The sequence below is a fragment of the Drosophila mojavensis genome, unplaced genomic scaffold (assembly GCF_018153725.1).
Source record: "Drosophila mojavensis isolate 15081-1352.22 unplaced genomic scaffold, ASM1815372v1 contig_80, whole genome shotgun sequence".
Lineage (NCBI taxonomy): Eukaryota > Metazoa > Arthropoda > Insecta > Diptera > Drosophilidae > Drosophila > Drosophila mojavensis.
The window spans coordinates 16107407-16130331 of record NW_025318906.1 but is presented as its reverse complement, the minus strand read 5'-3'; the positions used below and the strand labels follow the sequence as shown (position 1 = coordinate 16130331).

The 22925-nt window shown below is 41.1% G+C and overlaps 5 protein-coding genes across 8 annotated transcripts; 2 read left to right on the top strand and 3 right to left on the bottom strand.

The window, feature by feature from the left end:
• Positions 1-193: 193 nt before the first annotated feature.
• On the top strand, positions 194-912 carry LOC6580175. Its single transcript, XM_002005999.4, has 2 exons — positions 194-382; positions 434-912. Exons 1-2 carry the CDS (start codon positions 310-312, stop codon positions 718-720), a joined length of 360 nt encoding a protein of 119 aa, XP_002006035.1. The 5' UTR covers positions 194-309; the 3' UTR covers positions 721-912.
• LOC6580174 (SWI/SNF-related matrix-associated actin-dependent regulator of chromatin subfamily E member 1-related) lies at positions 771-2473 on the bottom strand. The gene is made up of 2 exons (XM_002005998.4): positions 1814-2473; positions 771-1724 (listed from the first exon to the last, which is right to left on the bottom strand). The coding sequence occupies exons 1-2, from the start codon at positions 2266-2268 to the stop codon at positions 926-928; spliced, it is 1254 nt and encodes a 417-aa protein (XP_002006034.2). The 5' UTR covers positions 2269-2473; the 3' UTR covers positions 771-925.
• A 501-nt stretch (positions 2474-2974) lies between these two features.
• LOC6580172 lies at positions 2975-5497 on the bottom strand. Its single transcript, XM_002005996.4, is given in 3 exon segments — positions 2975-4454; positions 4457-4775; positions 4840-5497. Coding segments are annotated over 3 exon segments (1635 nt in total). The 5' UTR covers positions 5106-5497; the 3' UTR covers positions 2975-3404.
• Positions 5498-5744: 247 nt separating this feature from the next.
• LOC6580171 (dynein regulatory complex protein 8) lies at positions 5745-6768 on the bottom strand. Its single transcript, XM_002005995.4, has 4 exons — positions 6584-6768; positions 6291-6528; positions 6018-6228; positions 5745-5965 (listed from the first exon to the last, which is right to left on the bottom strand). The coding sequence occupies exons 1-4, from the start codon at positions 6594-6596 to the stop codon at positions 5855-5857; spliced, it is 573 nt and encodes a 190-aa protein (XP_002006031.2). The 5' UTR covers positions 6597-6768; the 3' UTR covers positions 5745-5854.
• A 151-nt stretch (positions 6769-6919) lies between these two features.
• LOC6580170 lies at positions 6920-22811 on the top strand. Of its 4 annotated transcripts, none has more exons than XM_044010930.1 (6): positions 6920-7007; positions 9400-10529; positions 19179-19356; positions 19419-21555; positions 21619-21841; positions 21908-22811. In XM_044010930.1, the coding sequence occupies exons 2-6, from the start codon at positions 9650-9652 to the stop codon at positions 22333-22335; spliced, it is 3846 nt and encodes a 1281-aa protein (XP_043866865.1). In that variant the 5' UTR covers positions 6920-7007; positions 9400-9649; the 3' UTR covers positions 22336-22811. The 4 variants fall into 4 exon arrangements, with proteins under 4 accessions (XP_043866865.1, XP_002006030.2, XP_032586701.1 ...); XM_002005994.4 differs by lacking the exon at positions 6920-7007 and adding an exon at positions 7167-7412; XM_032730810.2 differs by lacking the exon at positions 6920-7007 and adding an exon at positions 7167-7432.
• Positions 22812-22925: the final 114 nt, after the last annotated feature.

Below are 22925 nucleotides of genomic sequence, written 5' to 3'. Positions count from 1 at the left end.
GCAAGTTGAAAATGCTTGAATTTAAATGCGAAGAAAACGAAAAACGAGAACTATTTTGTTTAATAATAATAATAAAAAAAAAAAAAAAAAAAAAAAAAAACATATAATGCTTGAAGCTAGTAAATATTTGTTTTTAATTTATGTTAGCTTTTTAGTTGATTTATAATTTCTCTATTTTTAAGTTCTCAATATATATGTATATATTTCTATTAACTGAGTAGCCCGCCGTGGATTAGCCTAAAAGTCAGTGTCAAGCCAAAGCAACTCCAGTCTAAAGTCAGACTAACGAGTCCAGTTTCCATATTCAAAATGTTATACTATATGCTGCAGGCGGTTTCAACGGCCATTTTTGCCACATTTGCCACGCTATGGCTGATCGAAGGTAAGTAAGGCTTTGACCCAGCCCTCTCCAACTTGATGGTCCATTCCGCAGAGAGTCTGATCAACCTGATGATGTCCACGTTTCTGTTGGTGCTGCGCGTTGCCTGTCATCCGCTGATGGTGTTGCCCACAATCTTCGGAGTCTACTATCTGATACGCAAGGTGTGGCTGCGACGCCGCCAGCTGGGCGATGGTGAGGCAATCCAATCCACGGGGCGGCGTCCCAGCTATCGCTCGCCACGAATTGGATCTTTTCGCAGCATGGGCAGCACATCGTCGCGCAGCAATGATAGCTGTGATTACGAAGACGACGAGATCCGCGGCTTGCCGAGATCGTAGCTTTGTTATAGGCTTAATTTTTGTTTGTTTCAAATTAATGAAGTGAAGTCTTTGGTTTGATTTACTAGATTTACTCTTACAAATGCATACACAAACTACACTGACGCGAACGAACATATTTATATGTATGTGTATAAAATTGTACTTAAAACTAATACAGAGGCCTCCCCGCCTAGCTGAGTCCCTCCCCGATTCGTTGATGTTTTCATGGTTTCTGTAGGGATGACGTATCCATTTTGCACAATAGATCCGCCACCTTCAGCAGCATGGCATTGTTCTGCTGGTCGGAGGCAGTTGAGCTGCTGCTGATCATTTCGGCCAGGTGATGTATGTACTTATCCACGCTGTCCACGTTCAGTCCGCCGGGATGCACGGCTGGCAGCGTAACGCCACTCAGCGTCGCGACTAGTTTCTGCCGCAGATTCTTTGTATATGTAGCGAGACGTGCATTCTCCTCCTTTAGCTCAGACACTTCGGCCATGATTTTCGCATGCCCGGCCTTTGTGTTATCCACATGCTGTTCCAGCACTGCATTCTGCTGCTCCAGATCGGTTTTGGTCTTGCGCAGGGTGCGCAGCTCATTCTCTGTGCTGCGATTGTGCTCGATGAACTCGTTCGTGTAGATGGGTATTTCGCCTGCTATGCACGGACGCTGGGCCGCAGGGGCGCAAGAGTTGAGTGCGGGCGGTGTCGGTGTACGCTTCACTTGAGCTAGCGGTATATCATCCGGGTCCGGTGTTGGTGTACTCAGCTGCTGCTGCTGCTTGTTCACTCCTGCACTGTGTTTAACAATAGTTTTCTTTGCGCCAGCAGCAGCGGTGACTGTGGCACTGCTATTGGCTGCGTCAATGCCGCTGCCGCTGCCGCTGTTGCTGTTGTTGTTAGTTGCCTTCTCCTTGGGTGTGCTGGCATTTTTGTTATCGAATACCTTCTTCGCTTTGGCCAATTCGGTTGCCACTATTTCGGGATGCTCCTTCAGGAACTTGTGCATTTGTTCCTGATATCTGAAATTTTTAAAACATTGTATGAGTGATGGATGATATACATATTGTGTGAGAATGTGTATGTATTCAAATACTCGTATTCAATTTACAATGCCTTATCCTTAGCTGCAGCCTCCAGATATGGTGCCTTTCGTTCATCCGTCAGCTGGTGCCACTCCTCACCAATCATTTTCGTGTGCTCCAAGGCGGTGCGATTTGGGTGCTCGCGACGCAGCTGTTCCCTGCGGTCATTCATGAATCTCACATACGAGTTCAGTGGCATTTTCGGTGCTCCAGCCACATTGATACGTCGTTGGGTGAGCTTCTTCAGCTCCGTGTCCAGATCGTTGCCAGTCACAGCATTTCGTGCTTTTCCTTTCTTTTTTTTTGTTACTTTGCCGGCGCCGACGACGCCGCCGCCGCCGGGTGAGATATTCAGATGGCTTTCCTCTTCCGCATTTACTGATTTGGCAGGCATTGCAGCTGCTTGCTCTTCCCCTGTTGCATCTAAGTTTTCTGCCACCTCCTGGTTTATTGCACTTTTGTTTTCTTCTTTGCTATCCATAATTTATCAATTTGCACTTATTTTTTATTCTTGTTTATATTTTATCGATAGTTACCCAATTGCAACTTTGCGCTTTGTTTACTTATGAGGTTTTTGTTTTGTGCAAGCGTTCTTCTGTAAATATTTACTTAATTTTTTTTGTTGGACAAAAATAAAAACAAATTGCAAAGTACTGAGAGATCAATTTCTGCTCTCTTAGAATATCGCATATTTTGCTGTTATACGAAAAGTGTTATACAAGAACAGCTGTTGCCTCAAAGACAGGGATGTGCTGCTTTTAATATTTGCCATTTATATGAAGAATATAAATTTAACTTTTATATGTCGTATGATCAACTATAAAATTTTAATTTAATTTATTGTAAATTGGCGTTTTAAATTCCTATGCATTTAAATACCTAGCGTTACATTTCGGATAATGGCGCACATTGGCAACTCTGTGTTGACGCACTTCTACATTTACACAGTGACGTCATCAAAATGTGGCGCGATTTTGATTATCGGCTTATGAAATAACTGCGTACTTAGGACAATAATAAACATATAAATATATATGTAAATCCGGCAGATATTACTATATAATATAATAATATGTGGGTCAAAATTATTATATAAAACCGGCAGATATTACTATATAATATAATAGTGGGTCAAAATTCCTTACATATATCTTATTCGCAGATAATTTTTAAATAAAAACTCGATATTTTCCGTGTGGTTTTTTCTATATTTTGAATATTCATATACACTTGTGGTCTGCATTGTTTTGGATAATTGTTTGAGCACGATACAATTAAAAAATATACGATATAATTAGCCTACTTGAATAACAGGTGTTAAATATAAATAGAAACTTACAAACAAGCTTAGCATTTTATCAATATCGATGATAAATTCTGTACAATTTAAGCAGCTACAACTGCGAGTGTATACTATATATATATTAAATTTGTATATATATGTATAAATATGTATAGATTACGAGCTAAAACTTAATAATGAAGGCGGCCAGCCACATATAAAATTCAACATAAATTAACAATGTTAAGAGAGATATAGGTAAAAAGAGAATTGGCTGATCGAATGGGATTTTCAATTTGAAAAATGAACAATTAAGCCTCTCATGTGAGTTGCAGTTAAATTAAACTGGGAAATAGTTCATCGAAATTACTTTCCCAGGGAAATTCCTCATCCTCGGTGTGCATCGGAATGTCACTATCCAAATGCGACAGAGTCGTCGACGCTGGGGAGCCAATCACCGACTCATAGCCATGATCCGATGTGGCCGAATGCATAGAGAGTGCAGGTGATTTGGCTAGCGGTGAGATGGCTTTGACCCGCGGACACAGGAACTGCTCAATGGGCTCAAAATTTAGATGGCTGGTCGCTTCATCGTCCGAATCATCGGTGGCGTTGATCACATTGAGGTAGACCTGTGAGGGCGACGTTGCTGGCAACGGGCACTTCATGATCGCATCTGTGGTGTTCTCATCGCCAGCAGTGACGCCCTCACCGTAGATCACCTCAACGGCCTCATTCACTGGCACTGCATCGCCGTCCATGACAATGGTGATGGAATTCGTCTTAGCATCGTATGTGCCATATACCGTATCCGGTGTGGCACTCTGCAGGAATGCAGCTGCTGAAATTGTCTTCGTTGTTGTTGGTATTGGTGTTGCTGTTGCATTCTTTTGTATGCTTCCATTTATCGTTAACACCTGCATAGGCAATCTGCTGGTGTTATTGTTGTTGTTGATTTTGTCCATGTTGTGGGTGCTCGTAACGGGTTGCGCTTTGGTATGATCATTTAGGCCATCAGCTCTATGCCCGCCGGATTCCATGCACTCTGCTGCGGTCCCCACCACTGATCCAGGCAATCGCTCTGAGTCGCCTGCATCTTTGGCAGCAGCTTGGTGGCATGTGCCACCGCCTGCTTCCAGGTCTGCTGTGATATCTGCGAGGAGACTCTCGGCCAGCTCTTCAAGTCGTCGCGCATCGAACTCTTCGTCGTCGACGAGCAGCATGTCTTGTATAGAAGGCAGAGCGCCACAATTCTCCAAAGTGAGGCCGTTGTGTTGCTCTGCTTCAGCTGCTGTTGCAACATTCGTGATGTCATCAAGGCACGCGCTGACGACTGTGTGTCCACTTGTGTACCCTGCTGCAGAGGGTCAGCATTGGATGCTGCAGATCCAGTGAGTGTGGGCACACAGCCCTCAGCGCTTGCATTGATGCCAGCTATGTTGCTGTGGCTGCTGTTGTTGTTGTTGTTATTATAATTTTTGGCATGCTGCTTCATTTCGGCAAGTTCTTGACGCAACTCTTCCATTTCCGCGTCGAGCTTCTGATTCTTGGCCATCAGCGATTCGTTGATACTCTGTAGGCTCTCGCATTTGTTTTGCAATATTTCCGTTTTCTCAGTAAGTTCCTTGATTTCGAATTCCATTTCCTCCATGCGCGCCTTTTTCCTGTCGCGGCTGGTTTGCGCAGCTACGCGATTCTTTAGTTTCCTATAAGGTAGATGACAATTGAGTGAAAGTTTCTTTAATTGATATTTATTTCTGTTTAACTTACTTTCTCTGCACCTTCTCCTCCCATGACAAATGATCTAGACGGCGCTTTTTGGCCTTTGTCGGCCCCGCCGGACTTGAAGCCATCGATGCGGGCTCCTCGTCCGCAACACTGTTCGATGAGGATGAATAGCCCGAGCTGGATGGCGACGACCCGCCCTTTAGCAGCACCGCAGTGGCTGACAAGGGTGCGGGTCGCAGCTTGGGCAATGTGTTTAAACTCAAATTAGAGCCAAGTGGCACACACTTGGACAGGAGCACTGGTGCCATAGTGTGTTTCTATTTTTTATTGTTGTTGTATGTGTTGTGGTTGCAATTAATAATTGATAGCAATGCAATATGAATTGCAAATTAAATTTTCATTTTTAATTGTAGCTCTAGATTGGGCGTGATATCTGTGCGAGCACTGAATTTTATCTGATTTGATACACCCGGAATTAATTCATTGGTAGCGTTGCTTTTACTTTTGCTGCTTCAGCTGCGCTTTTCGAATAAGTCGTCTGTTTGGATTTCTTCATTGCCCAGGTTTACTCAGCCCGATCTCACGTAATTTTCCTCAATCTGCTTGCAATTCTGCGCACCCAAAACGTCTCGCAAAGATGTCGTGGACTTTTCTGAATGGGTTGTCGTAAAAAGCTGACGTGGCTATTTCTCGTTGGTTCGATGAAAAAAAACGAGTTGAAAGAAGCAGAGATTGACAAACAAAATGTTATTTAACATAAGTGCGTTAGCATTGACATGTTATGCTATTAACAGTAGCGCTGCTCAAAAATGCGCACAAATAACTTTTAAACGTAATCAATTATATTTCTCCGTATTTATTTACATTTTTAGTATTTCATTCTTTATAATATTATATTATAATGTATTACTTACATTAACAAACACCAAATTGCATTGCGAAGCAAATTTCTCATTTTTAAGTTAAGCATATATATTATAAATTATAAACATTAATTTGGATTACATATAATTTTTATCCAAGACTGAATGTTACATCTGTTTTATACCTTTATATACTAGAGTCCAAACATTTGAGGCATCGGTGAACGCTCCTTTTTCTTTTCTTTCTCATTGGCAGCGAGCTCCTCCCTTATTACATCGGCGACATCGTATATTGTGGTTTTGTGCTTGAAAAATACAAATAAATATTTTACACTTTATTGTTATAGACTTATTTACCTTTAGCTGATTTATATAGAATAGGTATGGTATATTCCCTGTGATCGGATCTATTGCCACTGGCCACATATTGGCCAATTCAGCTTTTGAGAATTTCTCGGCTTCCTCCTCCATTAGTTTGCCAAAGTATTCTTTAGTAAGAAAGCGTTTATTTTCAGGATCTAAAGTTTCGAATGCTTTTAACAGTTTCTCCGGGCTTGCGGGTTCCATTCTGTAAAATATGTATTTGTAATCAATCATATTCAATTTATTTCAATTCAACCAAACCCTTACTTCCGATTCATAAGCAATACGGAAACATGAGCCATAAATTTTGGCAAGTGCGTTTCACCTGGATTTTCCACGGATTCAGTTGCTGCAATAATCTCGTTTATTTCCTTTTCCGAAGGAACACAGCCCAAAAATCGTAGCACATTTCCCACATTTCGTGTGTCGATGTATTTATCGCCGTGATGATCAAATATGCAGAATGCTTCTGATATACGAACTTCCAGTTCATTTGTAAGTGGGACTGACAATGGCTGTTAATTATCTGAACGGCATAATATACAGAAACTGCAACTTACTGCCGACTTCCATATTATACGGTTAATTTGTGAATAATAAAATAATTTCTTTGATTATACAGTTAATTTAGCATTAAAAATGAATGTAAAAGATTGCTAAGAAGATTATTGCACTCCTACGCCTTATTCCAAGTAAAAATATAATGAAATATATATTTAACATTTCTTACATGCTTGCTTTGTTTTCCGTTACATATTTTTGAAAAAAAAAGACAAATCGCAGTGCCTGATGCAGACTATTTTCAGAGACTGTAAGCGGCTAATTCTGTGTGAATGGCCACGAATAAGCGTAAATGTATCGATATATTGAATAAACCAGCTGCAATCGTATGTGAATGTTTGTTAAATTACTAATGCCGCCGTGGTTGTTTCAAATGTACAAGTACATATTTCTTAATGTAAAATAAATGGGTGAAGACATACTGTACGTATCGATTCCATTATTTTATAATATTTCTATTCAGTGTGAGCTCATTTCATTTCACTCAAGTTATTAATTTGGTGATTTTATCTGTGTTAGTGCGCGAGCGTTTTGCTGAGCAACAGGTATACGCGCAACGAGTATCGATTGTACTTGAAGCAAAGTATCGTTTAGTTGTAATTGAGATTTCATTTGATTCGGTTGAGCCGCGCGTGTGCTTACTCTTGACAGATTTCCAGCGGGAAAAAAATAAATCGTAGTGTGATCCAAAATACACATTTCCCTTCTGTATTTGTTTAACAATTATATAAAAAGAATGTGCGAATTGGATAAAGTCAAAGCAAGTCACGACTAGTTTCTACAAAAAGAAACTATCTTCAGCGCAGGTGCAACGCGTTTCTTTAGCGTGTGAGTGTTTTTTTTTAAAGGTACCAAAGCAATAACAAGTTCAAGCATATCCATAATATCGTCTTACAAAAGGTTGTAAGTGTGTGTGAGTGTCTGTGTGTCTGATGCTGTGGTAGTGAGCGTGTTGCGCAGTTTTGAAAACGCGTTTGCGGTTTTTCTCGCTCCGAAATGGAAAGTGCCAGCCGCTTGGCTGCTCCTGCGTTTGTTGTGATACAGCCGATCACATTATTGATCGATTGTCGATCAATCTAAACACAAATCGAATCACAAACAAAGAGGTGCGAAAATGAAAGTGTTTGTTATTATTGTTGCTGGATCTCTACAAATATTGGAAATTGTTTACCTTACGGCCAACTTTGCCACATTCCAGAGCTGGGAGCCGTGTATCATAGAAAGTAGATTAGATATGTGATCGAAAAACTGGTATTACGCTACTTTTACCTTGAACTTGAAGTTTTTACCCACACACACATACATACACACACTACTAAGCATAATTGCGGAAAATTTCTAACGCACACAATTAGCAAAAAGCAAAGCAAGAAGAAATTGTGCAAAACTTTTTGACATGTCAACATGAAAACACCTAACGTGATTTAAACAAAGAAAAAGTAAAAGACACTTATAATTAAAAAAAAAAAGCAGCGTTAATGGTGAAATTTAGCCGTGAAGTGAAATTATTGCCGCTTTAAAGTAACTGCAACTGCAACTGGCACCCTCTTCACCCTTCATCTATCTCTCTGTGGTCGCTACGTGCGCTTTTCGCCTTTTCGTGGTTGTTGTTGTTTATAGAGTTTTTTTGTCGACAGGTGGCGGTGCAACGTGCAACGCCAGCGATCCACATAGAGAGCGTGCCGACTCTTGACCGCAGGCTATGCCACAACGCTGCGCGTTTCGCGGCATAAACGACTCGTTTTCCCAGTGCATTGTTGTCGCTTAGCCCATCCTGCGCGTCTGCGTCCCGTGGCAAGTGCAGATGCCAACCAAACACACACACACACACACACTGAAGTATGTGTAGTGCATATGTATGTGTGTGTATGCTTATGTGGGGGTTACCTTTGCCTTTGCTCCGCTTGTTGTTGCTGTTGTTGTTTGTGGCATCAAGTCTGACTGGTCGATCTGGTGGCATGGTCTCAAAACTTGTTTCTCCATCAGTATTCTTGTTGTTGTTGTTGTTTTGTTCTCTTTGTTTTTGTTGCTGCTGCTGCTGCTGGCATTCTTAGCTGGTGATTGTTGCCACAGCTCCCTATATAGAGGACCGTCTTAACATGTATGTATGTATCTGTGTGTGTGTGTGTGTATGACTGTGTTCTTGTTTTTTTTTTATTTTTATTTTTTTATTTTTATTATTGGAGTAATTTTTCGCTTGAGGAATTTAATGTTATTGCCGTGCTTCTTGCCCCTTTTTTCGCACAGTTAATTTTCTTTTTACTCATGCCCGCATCCGAGCTCATAATTTTTTTTTATTTTTTCATTTTTTATGATGAGTCAACGTTTTTTTTTAGGAAAATAAATTTGAATTTGTTTGTATGCAAATGACTTTTATAGTTAATAGTACTTGAATGTAAATAAACGTGAGCTTAGTGAAGTTTAATTTAATAAAAATTAAAACAACTACAAAAATTTTCCTAAAAGAAATAAGATGTATATAACTGCTATAATTGAAACATGCAATGTTTTTAGTTGTTGTATAGGAAGCTCAAATTATATACTTCATATAACTTATATTTTATTTAATTCCATGTGTTAATAGAGGGTGCATTTAGTTAATATGCATATTATTCCTCTTAAGAATCTATCAATAAAAAAATATTTGTTGTCTAATTGAAATATTATAAAATACTATTCTCACATAATAGAGTCCAGGTCTATGACAATTGAATACTAAGTATCGTTTAGTGCCTTTCTCTCTCTCTCTCTCTCTCTCTTTCTCCCTTTCCCTTTCTCACTTGCATCAAGTCTGACTTATCTCATTTCTCTTCAGTTTTAGGCAACGTTTTCTCAATGCACGTTAGATAATGCGCGGATGATGTCAAATGTGCTCGATGAATAACTAACGTCCAATGACATTGTGAGCACGCGATAATAATTAGCAAAAAACTAGAGAAAACACTTCATAAATTAAATACGAATCAAATAAATATAAAATTATTAAACGCGCAATGGCAAACAGATAGTCGAGGCTGAGGGGCAAACAAGTTTATTAACGACGACAGCAACGTGAGAAAAAGAAGATGCCAATAATAACAGCGACTACAACAACGACGTCGACGGGAGCAGCAGCGGTGGCTGCGGGTGGTGGCGGTGCGGGGTCAGCAGGCGCAGCGGTTAAATCTGCTGCTTTGTTGGCTAAGGCAATGCCAGGCAGTTCAGCAGCGGCGCCAGCAGCGAGCGATTACCTAATGCACCAACACCAACAACAACAGCAGCAACAGCAGCAGCAGCCACAGCCACAGCAGCAGCAGCAGCAGCAGCAGTTCAACAGCCATTACTATCAACAGCAGCAACAGTTGGCGCCGGCGTCGGTTGTGCTAAATGCTTCCCACCAGCATTCACATCCACACTCGCATCCACATCCTGTTGTCAGCTCAGCAGCAGGCGCGACAACGGTAGCAGCAGCTGGCGCTGCTGGAGCAATCGCGTCCAGCGTGGCAGCAACCAGTTTTGCAACATTTAACGGAAACTCAAGTCTAAATTCTAACCTTGCCAACGGAAGTAGTAGCCGGGCTAACCATGTCAAGAAATTCAATTGCAACGATTCCAGCGGCGCGGATCTAGCTGCTGTTGGCAACGGTGACAGCAACAGTTATGCAATGCACAAGCCAGCAACAGCAGGCGCAACAACAACAACACTAGCAACAGCAACAGCAACAGCTTCAACAGCAATTGCTGGTCCACCTCTGGGCTTGCCGCCTCCTGCTATTAAGAAGTCTACGTCCGCATCGTTGCACGCTTCGCGGGAAGATGTTGCCTCGCTGGGCGGCACCTCCTCGCTGAACAGCCAGGTCTCTGGCCACCATCAGCCGCAGTTCATCGGTAACGGGACAGTCAATGGCAATGCAACCAGCGGACGCCCAGTCGGACATCCCAGCAGCATCCTGAAAGGCAGCAAAGGTAAGCGCAAATTAACAGAGTTTGGCTGAGAAAATTAGGGAATTAGTTAGCTGCCATCTGATTGCAGAGTTTTCTAATTTAGAGAAAGCCAATTACTTGCTAGATAAATCTGCTAAGTGTAATTAACTTGTTTATGATAGAAATCAAACTATAATAGGAAATATTCGGAATTGGATAGTGATCCCATTGTAATTAGAAATATTTCGAAATTTCACTATGCCGAAGGCAAACTTTTCTTTTGTGGAAAGAATTTCAAGTATTTTAAAGAATTAAGGATTACATATTCTACTTTTCTATAGCATCTGACCAATAAAGTGGTTTGATCCAGCTGATTCTGATATGTATAAATAAATATATAGTATAGCTAGTCACAGACATACTGAACAATGTTGCATAATGAAAGTTGAGAGATCAATTGGCATAGAAATAGACAAAGACCTGACCGCAGCGAGTCGGCTCTTCAAATTGATTAATCTGCGTGTATATATATATATATACTGTGCATAGTATATTTATATATAATTTATGGCATTGCAAACGTTTCTCTCCTCCTAGACAACTCGTGACAAATTGTCCACTATAAAGTTCATCAAGTAAGAGTTTTTTAAGTTTAAGAGCCCAACTAGAAAATACCCTGACTTTCACATATAAATAGCCTACTTTAACAATATCTCTAGCTAGTCATTTCTTGAACGTCTGAAGGCCTTATTCAAGGCAAAAGTTGGCCAAAGTGAATTGCATTTTTGACCATTTGCATAGAGCAAATGCTCTACTTTGAAATAAATACAAATTAGTTTCGAAAATGAATGTATGACCTTTTGGGTAGGTTAAACAAAAGTATTTAAATACAAATTTTGGTAACTCTAAGAAATACCCAAATAATCGAAGTTTTATAAAGTTATTAAACAATTTCTTATGTAATACGAAAAAGCTAATAATTCTGAACCATAAGACCAGCAAGAGTAGAAGCTTAGGCCTTATAGGTTTAAAGCTCATATATCTAAGATAATATTTATTAGATGGGCTGGGTTCATTAACGCATACATTTGCCCCTTGTATAAAATTTCTTAATTAAATTCTCACTTTCAAAGGCAGCTAAAAAAGAGACTAGATAGATAGAGCTCACTCTATGTATATTAATTAGTAGTTGCCTTAATATAATCTGACAAGTTTAAACAAACACAAATTGATTAGCAGCCAATTTGCATCCATTTTAATTAGTTTGCTGCATAGAAAACTTGTGTTTTGTTGGCTAATGTAGAATTCTATGTGCTTCTAAAAAACATGTCAATGCTGTTCCCATTCGGGCGCAAGATTAGTTGACTTACGATCTGCAACTGGAGGCTTTGAATGAATGATTAAACTGTGTCCATGTGTGTGTGTGTGTGTGTGTATGTTTTAGGGCAAAGCAGCTCTAAGAGCAAATTGAGGTCAGTTTGCTCAAAGTTGTTGAAAAAAATAAAACACCACAGGCTGTCCAGGCAATCAGGCTGAGGCATTTATCCCGCCCACATGGCCGACATGAGTAGTTTACCCACACTTGAATTTGTGTGCTCCGGTTTGTTTGTTTTTCAGTTTCAGTTTCAGTTTCAGTTTTGGTTTCGGTTGCACTTGCAATTGCTTTAATTAGCTGCTTCTCATGATGTAGACAAAATTATGTGTAAGTCTTCAGTGCACAGCGGGGCTGAAGAGTTCAATTGATTTGCTTGTGCTTTGTGCTCTTTGCTGTCTAAACAGACACGTGCCAATTGTTTACACCTGAGCTGCTTGGGCCCAAGTGAAAAGAGTTAAGACAATGGATTCCGTTGTAAGTTGAACCCGTTTCTCACTTCTGCTTGTGGGTCTTCTGGCTCTACCAAGACTCTGAACGGCCAACAAGCCAAACAGGTGACGTTCAAGAGTTTTCGTTTTACCTCACTTCGTGGCTCCGTTTCTATATACTGGTTCAGCAAGTGTATAAAGAGTATATTGGCTTGGCTAGCGTCTAGTTTAAGTTAGAATGAATACCAGCTATAGGGTATGTCAAGGTGTCACACTTTCTTTAGCTTAGATTACTCGAACTGCAGTCAGAAACAGATATAGAAATAGAAATGAACACTACAGGGTATGCCTGGTACTGGAATACTCTAATTTGATAAGAGTATTTGTATATAGAAATTTACTTACTTTACTTTAAGCAAAAACTCCATATGCAGGGTATCTTTTAGTCAGTTACTGCCTATGAATCATGTGCATTTTGTAATTGAATATAGTATAACTCTTGTTCTTGCCATCTGATATTCAATAACATTCTCATTCATGGCGTCCCTGCATTTGAGGCTCTACTGTGCCATCTGATGCACTCTGAAATGTGAGCGCAAATGCCGCTTAAACCACTTGCAGCCACCTACCCAAACACTTGTCATGAAGTGTCTCTCTCTCTCTCTCTCTCTCTCTCTCCCACTCTCTTTCTCACTCGCTCTTCAGCTGCTTTCGTAGTAAATTGTAGTATATAGCCGAACCACATTCATTCATGAGTCAGTGTGTGGGGGCTGCCACAGGTTTGATCGAGTTCAAAGTTGTTGCAGTGAGCGTGTGGGCATGGGGCGTGGCTGGCATTAGTCCGCTTATGCATATGAAGTGGAAAATTGATATTTATAGTTTGAAGCAGACGCACTCAACACGAGAGAGCGAGCAATCAGAGCCAAGCCGCAGGCCTCAACAAAGACCCAACCTAAATAGGCCATCTGAAATGTATTTCGTGCAACAACAACAAACGATAATCGCATTCGGAAGTTGGCCAAGCGACATTTCCTAAACGGAGCATCAATTGTGAATGTTAACTTGATTTAGTTTATGTTTTTTTTTTATTTTTTAATTTTATTCATATTTTGTTTTTAAGCAGCTGTTTTAAGGCTTAGCATTGTTATGTGGGCTCTAAATTTGGTAACATCGGACGTAGTTTATGAAGCTTATGAAACGCATGAAACTTATTTATTAGCGCGTTTTGTTCAGGCAGTTGAATGTGTGAACTTGGTCTCTGAGCAGCCGAAATGGCAATGAACTCACTCACCATGGTCACCCACGAGGAAACACCTCAATCTGTGTATGTGTGTGTGTGTGTGTGTGTGTGTGTGTGCTTAACTTATCATTTACGCGTCATGTCTTTGGCAATTAGCAGAGCCAACGCCGACGTCGCCTCACTGCATTGCTGCCATTCGCGTCATATGATGCGATTATTAATTTCTTGATTTCGACAACATTGTGACATGCACAAACATGCCTGCAAAGGGCTCTGCCTGCAAGAGGGTTCTGCGAGCTTGCGCTTCAGTTTGTGGCGTGTGTAAGCCAGGTTAACGAAGCAGCAAAGCCAATTAGATGCCATCATTATGCTAGGAGCCACAATTCCACATTCGCTCCACAATGCTGAGTCCCAAGCACCATCTTAATGCCGCAAGCCCCTCCCTTCAGCCACCCGCTTTATGCACAGAGTCTGGCTCCGTGGCTCAAGCAGTCCTGAAGTGTTGCACATTGCTGCATGGCTCAATGACACTCATTATTTATGTGCAGTGAGAGTTCACGACTTGAGGGAAACGTCTCCAGCAATTCAAATAGTTCGACCATAGGCTGGCCCGGCCTAGACAAGGCTAGGCTAGACATTTCTTTAAAGAAAGCGCGCATAGACGGTCTTCCATGGCTTGAATTCTTAATTGATTATTGAGTAATTTATTTGACCGAGTAGGGGAATTATTTGAATAGGAATTAAGTCTCTATAACTGAGAGACAAGAAATGGTCTTTCTTTACATACGAATAGAATCGAAAATAAAAATATAATAAAATACGATTAACTTTGGCTTTTACTATACATACATATATTGGAAAAGGTATCAAGAAGTTTTAATATTATTAGAGCTCGTAAATATGTATGGGATATTTATTTGACAATATTCTATACTCTATAGTATATTTATAGCGTAGAGATTTTCTAATATTAACTTTTCTAATGTCAATATTTTATATTCTAAAGTATAGATATATAGTTATCTCATGATTATAATTATATATGTATATATGATATTCAAGCAAGAACTGAGGAAACTGGAAGTTTCTTGAAAGAGCTACCTAACTGAAACTGGGAGTCTTTGTTATTAGCATTACATATGTTTTAAAGACAGATGAGGAACAGTCTGATTAAGTTGATAGTATACCTCTATAAATTGATAGTATATACCTCTATATAAGTGATACATTTATGTTTCCCATTACACTCTCAAAATACCATTTAAACTTCTTTTACGTCCACTTCTTTATAGGCCCTTCCTCTCTCTCTCTCTCTCTCTATCTCTCTCCATCACTCTCCCTCTCCCTCACTATTATTTCTATGTAAATTTTGTGAAACGCTTTCAGCTTGATATGTCACTGTCATTGACCCTCTTCAGCAGTTGAGGTTTTGAGGCTTGTAAAGTGCATTTCTTGATCCACCCCTGTCTGAATGTCTAAATATAATGGGCTGCTTACCTGGCGAGCATTTCTTATTGTTTTTTTGTTTTGTATGCCCGAAGCGGGCTCGACTGCGTCTCGGCTGAGAGTGAGTCATGCTCTTGGCTTGTGCGATTCACCATGCTCAATCTACAGATCAGAGACATGCGTGTTTTTATATAGAGTATGAAAGGGGCATTTCAATTATCAGATGGAATGTGATACATAGTTGAGAAGATATAGTTATAGCTATTTGTAAGTGGAGTTATGACTTATTTTGATAAATACTTTATACTTCATTTGACATTATTAAAAATTGTTTATAATTATTATTTCGAGATAAAGTTAATGAGAAATTGGAAATAGCTTTAGACACAAGTCTAGCTCTATTGAGAATCCTAATCCTAGCATAAAGACTGATCGCTTCTTCGAAAAGTTCTGAAACTTATATATAAATATTCCTCTATAATTATTTCCTTTATATTAATTAGCCAACTTTCCCAAAGTAAGGGTATTCCCTATGCGACACACTTAAAGCAACAATAGTTTCCTTTGTCTGTGATAATCAAACAATATCCATTACTCATAATAAGAGGTTTCGTCTGAGTTTTCCTCTGTATCGTCCATGATTGACAACGATAATCACGCAAAAAATTGTGGCTAATTGCAAAAAAAACTGTATTGAAACGAGAAGAAAGGAAAGAGATTGACGGGGCAAAGGAAAAGAAAGAAAGAGATGCGAATGGAGTTGCGCAGAGATATGAGCAGTTCCCAAAGTGCTCGCATTGTTGTTCGGCTAACAATGCATTCTCAAGCTCGAGAAGTCCGCACAGGCCAGAACTAAATATAAACATCTTGGCGATCTTCTAGCTTAGCATGTGTCCGCCCCAAGATGAAGATGGGGCGTGCGCTCCATCTAAGGGCAGCTGCTAACAATTCAACTAAGGCGAGAGAGGAAAGAGTTCATCGACTTTGAAGTGAAAAGAAAAGTTGGCATTCTTTGAGTTTGGTAGAAATGTTAGAACTCTTTATGTGAGCTGTGATTAAATAATTGAATAACTAAGAGCTGATGGAATTGTATATGGATAGCATATGTATAAGTAGAATATATTTGCAAGTTTGCTAAATTTATTTGTATATTTTTTTTAAATAAGCTGAGTTAACGACTTTCTATAAAAGGAAAATAGAGAATTAGCATACTTGGAGTAGAACTATGGAAGGTTTATCTGAAGAATTTTTTTTTTTTTTTTTTTTTTTTTTTTAACATATAACTAATAGAACGTTAAAAATATTTAAACATTTTTTCCATTGAAACTGGTAAGGGTATTAATTAAAATGAAAGCATTTTATTTTGTCAAAATAAATAATAATTACCAGTATAGTTAATTACTGTAGACCCTTAATTATTATAGAGAATAAGTAGCCTCAATAATAAATAATTTAATGTAAATAATAAAAAATTAATTAAATTAATATTTAATTTATAGGTAATTTAGTGTAAAGAGTTTTTCTTCACTCTAAATACAGGCATATTGGAGGGTTTTAAATTGTAGACTCTATTTCTATTGCTGTAAAAACTTGCCTTTACATACGCATATTTTCCATACCTTGTAATAAACATAATGCCAAATCAGCTCTTTCTTCTATGTTGTTCAATTACTTTGCGCTTATCTGAAACAAATAATGATAAGAAATGTTTTGCATAGATAAGGTCACATTATATATGTATAATACATATTTACATATATACACATATGTACGCTGAACAAATTGCAGTATATGGAGAACTGTAATGGAACTCACTCGACTCACCTATAGAACACCGTGCGCTGTCTATTCAAAGCAACTGTATTTTTGCTGTGCCACATCTGGTGATCAAATAGCTTCGCCTGCTCTACAAATATTTACACAAGCAGTCGACACAGACAAGTGAAGTTGGTTGTGGAGGGGAGGGCCGGGGGAGGTAAAGGGAATCGAGCACGGGGCGGAGCAGCAACTGTTAAAGCAAACTGTGCCACACAGAATCATAGCAAAAAAAAAAAAAAGAAAAAGGTAAAAAAAAAGCAGCGCCAACAACTTCCGTAGTTTGGCTCGTTCGTTCACACTTTCTGGATTATGCAGCATCCATAAACACAAACATACGCATACACTGTGCTACATGGGCACAACTTCTATTTGCGTTAGTCAGTAAAAAGCGCCCATTGATGGGGCACTAGCTGAGCGCTGGTTGGAGTCCAACATGAATCGAACATGAGGCCATCTGCCTGCTCTCTAATTGATCAGAACTCCATGCAGCCCTTACACATGCATACATGCATACATATTCATATATATAGACACGCACACATTTGTAAATATTTATATTTCTCTATGCAAATGATATTTGTGGGCCTGCAATTCAGTTTAGATGAGTTCTCCTATCCATGAAGATGTCTGAGAGTTATGTCCATAGACATATACTTACATGGATATACACATATGCACATATATGGACCTACTCTACTCTATATGGGCTAACGATGAGCGGACTGAATCGAATCGCTTCTCTCTGCTAGCTCTGCCGGAGCACAGTTAGCTGCTGCTGTTTGCTGTTTTAATGAGCATCGATGTAAATTTTTATCCCCAGTTTTAGCTCGAATGTAGACATCATAATGAGTTGTATAAATTCTATATATGCCGAGCGCAGAATTTGAATAGTCTGCATAAGACTTTGCATAAACTTTGTAGACTGCAAACAAAAGACGCAAAACTTTCATTTTATTAGGAACTTCTAGTTTCTTTTGAGATTTTAATTGAGATAGGCAGATAACTGCTTTATTGAATGACTAATAGATTGTCTGACTAATTAATACATAGTCCAAGATATTAGAACTAGACAAAGCATATGCTTTGTTGGATCTCTGTTAAAGACTTGCTTGTTTACCATTTCTTGAGGATCTACATTTATTTTTAAAATCTTTGCATAATATTTATGTCAAAATCGAAATACCTGTGTATAAGCTTCTTTAATAGAATCAACACTAAATAATTAAATAATCTAGTCCTAAAGAAGATGAGGGTTGTACATACATACATATGTGCATATAGTATAAATATTTATATTATTTTTCACACTTTTCTAAAAATCAACAACTGCTTCAGGGAAAATTATTCTCATACAAAATTTGATGCCTTTCCTGGAAAGGTGTAAGGTACTCCTCAAAGAAATGAGTCTTAAATTCTTGAAACTCATTAGGAAAATTTTCATTATAACAGACTCAATATTTTCTGTACTTATTTTTACCTATTCCTATTACATTTATATTTCTGCATATAACTTTAGAAAAGCTATAATAATTAATAAACAAATATCTATATAACTATATTAAATCTATAATAATAAGACTGTTCCACAAAACTATATAATAATATTTAATAATAAATGCAGTAATAAAATTTTTCTATAATTAACAATAGTTATTATATTAATCAAGTTCCTCTAAGTAAGCGTAGTAAATCTATAATAATAAATACACAAGTTCTCTATTTAAACATTTATGATCTATCATGTTAAATATAATAATAAAATTGTTTAGCACGCCCCTCACATGACCTTAAATGATTGTCTACAATGTAAAGCATAAAAACCTAACCGAACTGAACCTGAATACTAGGCAAGACTAGTTCCCTCATTACAACATGTAATTGCATCCTTCAAGACCCTTTGGTTTGTGGTGTTCCCATGTAAACAAGAGGGCTGCGAACTGGGTCAGAGGCGTTCAAGTAAGCCTTCTGGAGACCACTCTTTCGACTTGTTTTGTGGTTAATAATAAATGCACTTGTTTGTTCTGGTTGCTGTTGTTGTTGTTGTTGGTTGGTTGGCATAGAACATGTTACGGTTCATTCAACACTCAACGGCGACAACAAAAAGCGCTGCAATAGGAATGGCCCATGCAGGGGCCTGGCCAAACTATTCTCGGCTGGATGCACACCTGTTTACCGATTTACCGATTTACCTGTTTGGCTGTGGGCCTGGCCGACTAGCGTTAGAACCGTAGGGTGACAAATCAGTCGAGCAAAAGCTAATTGCACACATCCGGTTTGAGGTCAGGCGATGGTTCATTGATTGATGTTGCCCGCAGGATGTGGGAGCAGGCAAATAAGGACTTTTCTATAATTAATCATCAAATTTGTTGTTATTTTTCTTGCAGAAAACCTTTTGCAAGGTCCGTACTACAATGGCGAAGGCCGGGACAGCAGCATGGGCAGTGAATGTGGCGCTGCCGATATGAATCAGGCGAACAACGAGGATCCCGGCGATGGCCTCGGACCACTGCCGCCCAAATGGGAGACGGCCTATACGGAGCGCGGCGAACTGTACTTTATAGAGTGAGTAAATGAGAAGAGAAAGCTTTCGTATAAAATTAATAAATATTTCCTTTTATTTCTAGCCACAATACGGGCACCTCACACTGGCTGGATCCGCGTCTGTCCAAGTATCAGAAAAAATCGCTGGAGGATTGCTGCGAGGATGAGCTGCCCTACGGCTGGGAGAAGATTGAGGACTCCATGTATGGCATGTACTTTATTGATCATGTGAATCGACGCACTCAGTATGAGAATCCGGTGCTTGAAGCGAAACGTCGTGCGGCTGAGCAACGCCAGCAGCAGCAGGAGCAACTGCAACTGCAACAGCAGCAGAAGCAACAGCAGCAGCAACAACAACAACAACAGCAGCAACATGCACCGCCGCCTCAGCAACGCTCAAAGACGCCGACGGCAGCGCAGGAGGCAGCGAATGCCAGGCAAACTCCGTTGCCAGCGGCGCCAATGCCAATGGCAGCAAATGCAGCCAAACTGCCGTACAAATTCACACGCAATCCGGCAGAGCTGCAGGGCCAGCGGATAAACACAACGTTGGTGAAGTCGACGCGTGGATTGGGCTTCACCATTGTTGGCAGCGACGGCAGCAATGGCAGCGATGTGGAGGAGTTTCTGCAGATCAAGACAGTGGTGCCCAACGGTCCGGCCTGGCTGGACGGGCAGCTGCAAACGGGCGATGTGCTGGTCTATGTGAATGACACTTGTGTGCTGGGCTACACGCACCACGACATGGTCAACATCTTTCAGTCCATACTGCCCGGTGAGACGGCTGCGCTGGAGGTGTGCCGCGGCTATCCACTGCCCTTCGATCCGAATGATCCGAACACTGAGGTCGTGACCACCATGGCCGTGGACGTTATGCCGTGCGAGTCGGATAAGCAGCGTCGCTTGAACGTCGACCTGAACATGGATGGCAACTACAATTTTCTGGATTTGTCTGGCGAAGGCGTTAGTAAAGCGGCTGGAAGTGGTTTCATCCTGATGAAGAAGCCGGAGATTTACACGTTTTCCATTATGAAGGGCGCCATGGGCTTTGGCTTCACCATCGCTGACTCCGCTTGCGGACAGATTGTGAAGAAGATTCTCGACCGCAACTGCTGCACTCAGCTGTTGGAAGGAGATGTGCTGCTCGAGATAAACGGCATTAATGTGCGCAACAAACCTCACTTCTATGTGGTGGAGCTGCTCAAGGAGTGCAGCCAAACCACGCCCACCACTCTCAAGATACAGCGCACGCCGCCCGAGCAATCGGCCGCTGGCCAGGGCCTGGGCAATGTGGCCAATCTGCGCAAGAACTTTGTGGGCGGCACTGGCGCCGGTCTGTTTCGCAGCAAAACGCCCACCGCTGACCTGTACAGCACTCAGCCCAAAGAGGTGCTGCCCATGCGGCCCAAGACTCCGTTGGTGGACACGCGACGTGCTCGCGTCCTGACGCCAAATAACGAATTGCAGCAGGCGGATGCGGGTGCATCCGTAGAGAACAAGGCATTGCATCTGCAGGGGTCGGCGGGCAAGTCGAACAATAGTCTGCAGGAGCTGGACGATATACCGTTTATGGATCCCTATCCCAAGATGGTCAGTCGACTGAGCGAACGCCTGGCCGAGGCCACACTACAGAACAACGTCGATGTGGATGTGGGCGATGGAGGCAATTACAATCCAATTTACGGCTTGCCGCCCAGCATGCAGCCGCTGCCACTGCCGTTGGGTCATCATGAATCCTGCTACTGTTACGATTGCCAGGCGCAGCGCTACCAACGACCGCAGCAGCCGTCGCAGCTGGGCTATTACGTGCAGCAGCCGCCAGTTTCAGTTTCAGTTTCATCGGCCACCGGGCAGTACTCGCCGTTGCAAGCGGCGCACATCCAGAACGAGCGGATGCAGCGTCGCGTCAATGAGCTGCTGAGCGATAGACGGCGCGTGGGATTTGCCAACCTGGACCCGCCACAACAGCAGCTGCAGCTGCAGCATTCGCCCAGCTGGCGTAATGGTGCCTTGCTGGATGCCTCGGAGGATGCCGAGCAGTGTGAGCTGACCGAGGTGACGCTGGAGCGCCAGGCGATGGGCTTCGGCTTTCGCATCGTCGGTGGCACAGAGGAGGGCTCTCAGGTGACTGTGGGCCACATAGTGCCGGGCGGGGCGGCGGATAATGATCATCGGATTGCCACCGGCGATGAGATCCTCAGCATCGATGGCATTAATGTGGTATGTTGATGCGATTGCTTATGACGTGGTGCGCTCATCCAATGCATTTCTTTATTGACTCAGCTAAACTCTTCGCATCATAAAGTCGTCTCGCTGGTGGGCGAGTCTGCCGTGCGTGGTCAGGTGACAATGATATTGCGTAGGCGACGGGCTCCGCTGCTTCAGCAAGCGCCGCTGCAGCAGCTGCGACGCTATCCTTACGATGTGATTGTCAGCCGGCATGAGAACGAGGGATTTGGCTTTGTCATAATCTCCTCATCGAATCATTACTACGGCTCCACAATTGGTAAGATAGAGCCATGGATTTATCAGGCAATGGGTTTATTGTATTGTATTTGTTCTCCCTCCTTAGGCAAACTTATACCTGGCAGTCCGGCCGATCGCTGCGGCGAGCTGAAAGTGGGCGACAGGATTATTGCTGTTAACCGCATCGATATTGCGGGCATGTCGCATGGCGATGTCGTGAATCTTATAAAGGAATCTGGGTTACATGTGCGCCTCACCATCGGCTGTCCGCTCAAAGAGGGCGGGCCCAGTCCCGGCGGCAGCAGTGCGGGCATGGGCTCGAATACGCCACTGCAAGCATCGCCCAGTTTACTCAAAGCTCCACAACAACAACAGCAACCGCAACACCAACATCACCAGCAACAGCAGCAACACCATCAACAGCATCAACAATTGGAAATGCCAGGACTAGGCCCCATGCCTGGCAGCTATCTGGAGCGGGCCAGTACAAATATCGCAGCCACTCTCGCCCTGCATCAGCAGCCACAGTTATGACTCTGAGATCTACGGATTCGGCTCTACAAGAGCTTTCTTTAGCTAGTTTAAATGTGCATTTTACGCGTGCAGTGCCGTAGTTTTATATATAACTGCTAAGTAACCCCAAAGACTGAATTTAGTAAGCATATGCAACATTTCAAATTTGCGAATCTCCAAGTGCTTCGTAAAGCTACACAAAATTGTCATAAAAATCGGTTTTCTTTACTCTATCCCTTAGTGACGACTTGCCTTATAACCTAGTTAGATATATAAGTTATTAATGAAATCACGAGCTTTTCTGCTATGTATAAATCAAATGTATCTGATGTCATATGAGATGGCATCATTTTAACAGTTTAGCATATCGCTATCTATATAAATATTATTGTAAGATGCTTTAGAATAGGCTTTTCTATAAATACCAATTATGAAGTATTGAAATATTTGTACAAATGTAAAACAGCTAAATATTTTTTATTTATATATATTAATATGTTGTTTAATAAATGATATTACAACTATTTTACGCCATGAGTTTGCCTGTTTCCCTGAATTTCGAACAAATTTCATATTACTATAATCTATGTTTACTAAATGATGGCAGTAGT

Coding starts and splice junctions, on each gene's coding strand:
- LOC6580170 (XM_044010930.1), top strand. CDS start 9,650: ATGCCAATAATAACAGCGACTACAACAACGACGTCGACGGGAGCAGCA. Junction 10,530..19,178: donor CATCCTGAAAGGCAGCAAAG/GTAAGCGCAAAT, acceptor TTTTTCTTGCAG/AAAACCTTTTGCAAGGTCCG. Junction 21,842..21,907: donor TTACTACGGCTCCACAATTG/GTAAGATAGAGC, acceptor CTCCCTCCTTAG/GCAAACTTATACCTGGCAGT.
- LOC6580171 (XM_002005995.4), bottom strand. Junction 6,229..6,290: donor GTATTGCTTATGAATCGGAA/GTAAGGGTTTGG, acceptor CATATTTTACAG/AATGGAACCCGCAAGCCCGG. Junction 5,966..6,017: donor TCTATATAAATCAGCTAAAG/GTAAATAAGTCT, acceptor GTATTTTTCAAG/CACAAAACCACAATATACGA.
- LOC6580174 (XM_002005998.4), bottom strand. CDS start 2,268: ATGGATAGCAAAGAAGAAAACAAAAGTGCAATAAACCAGGAGGTGGCA. Junction 1,725..1,813: donor GCAGCTAAGGATAAGGCATT/GTAAATTGAATA, acceptor TAAAAATTTCAG/ATATCAGGAACAAATGCACA.
- LOC6580175 (XM_002005999.4), top strand. CDS start 310: ATGTTATACTATATGCTGCAGGCGGTTTCAACGGCCATTTTTGCCACA. Junction 383..433: donor CACGCTATGGCTGATCGAAG/GTAAGTAAGGCT, acceptor TCCATTCCGCAG/AGAGTCTGATCAACCTGATG.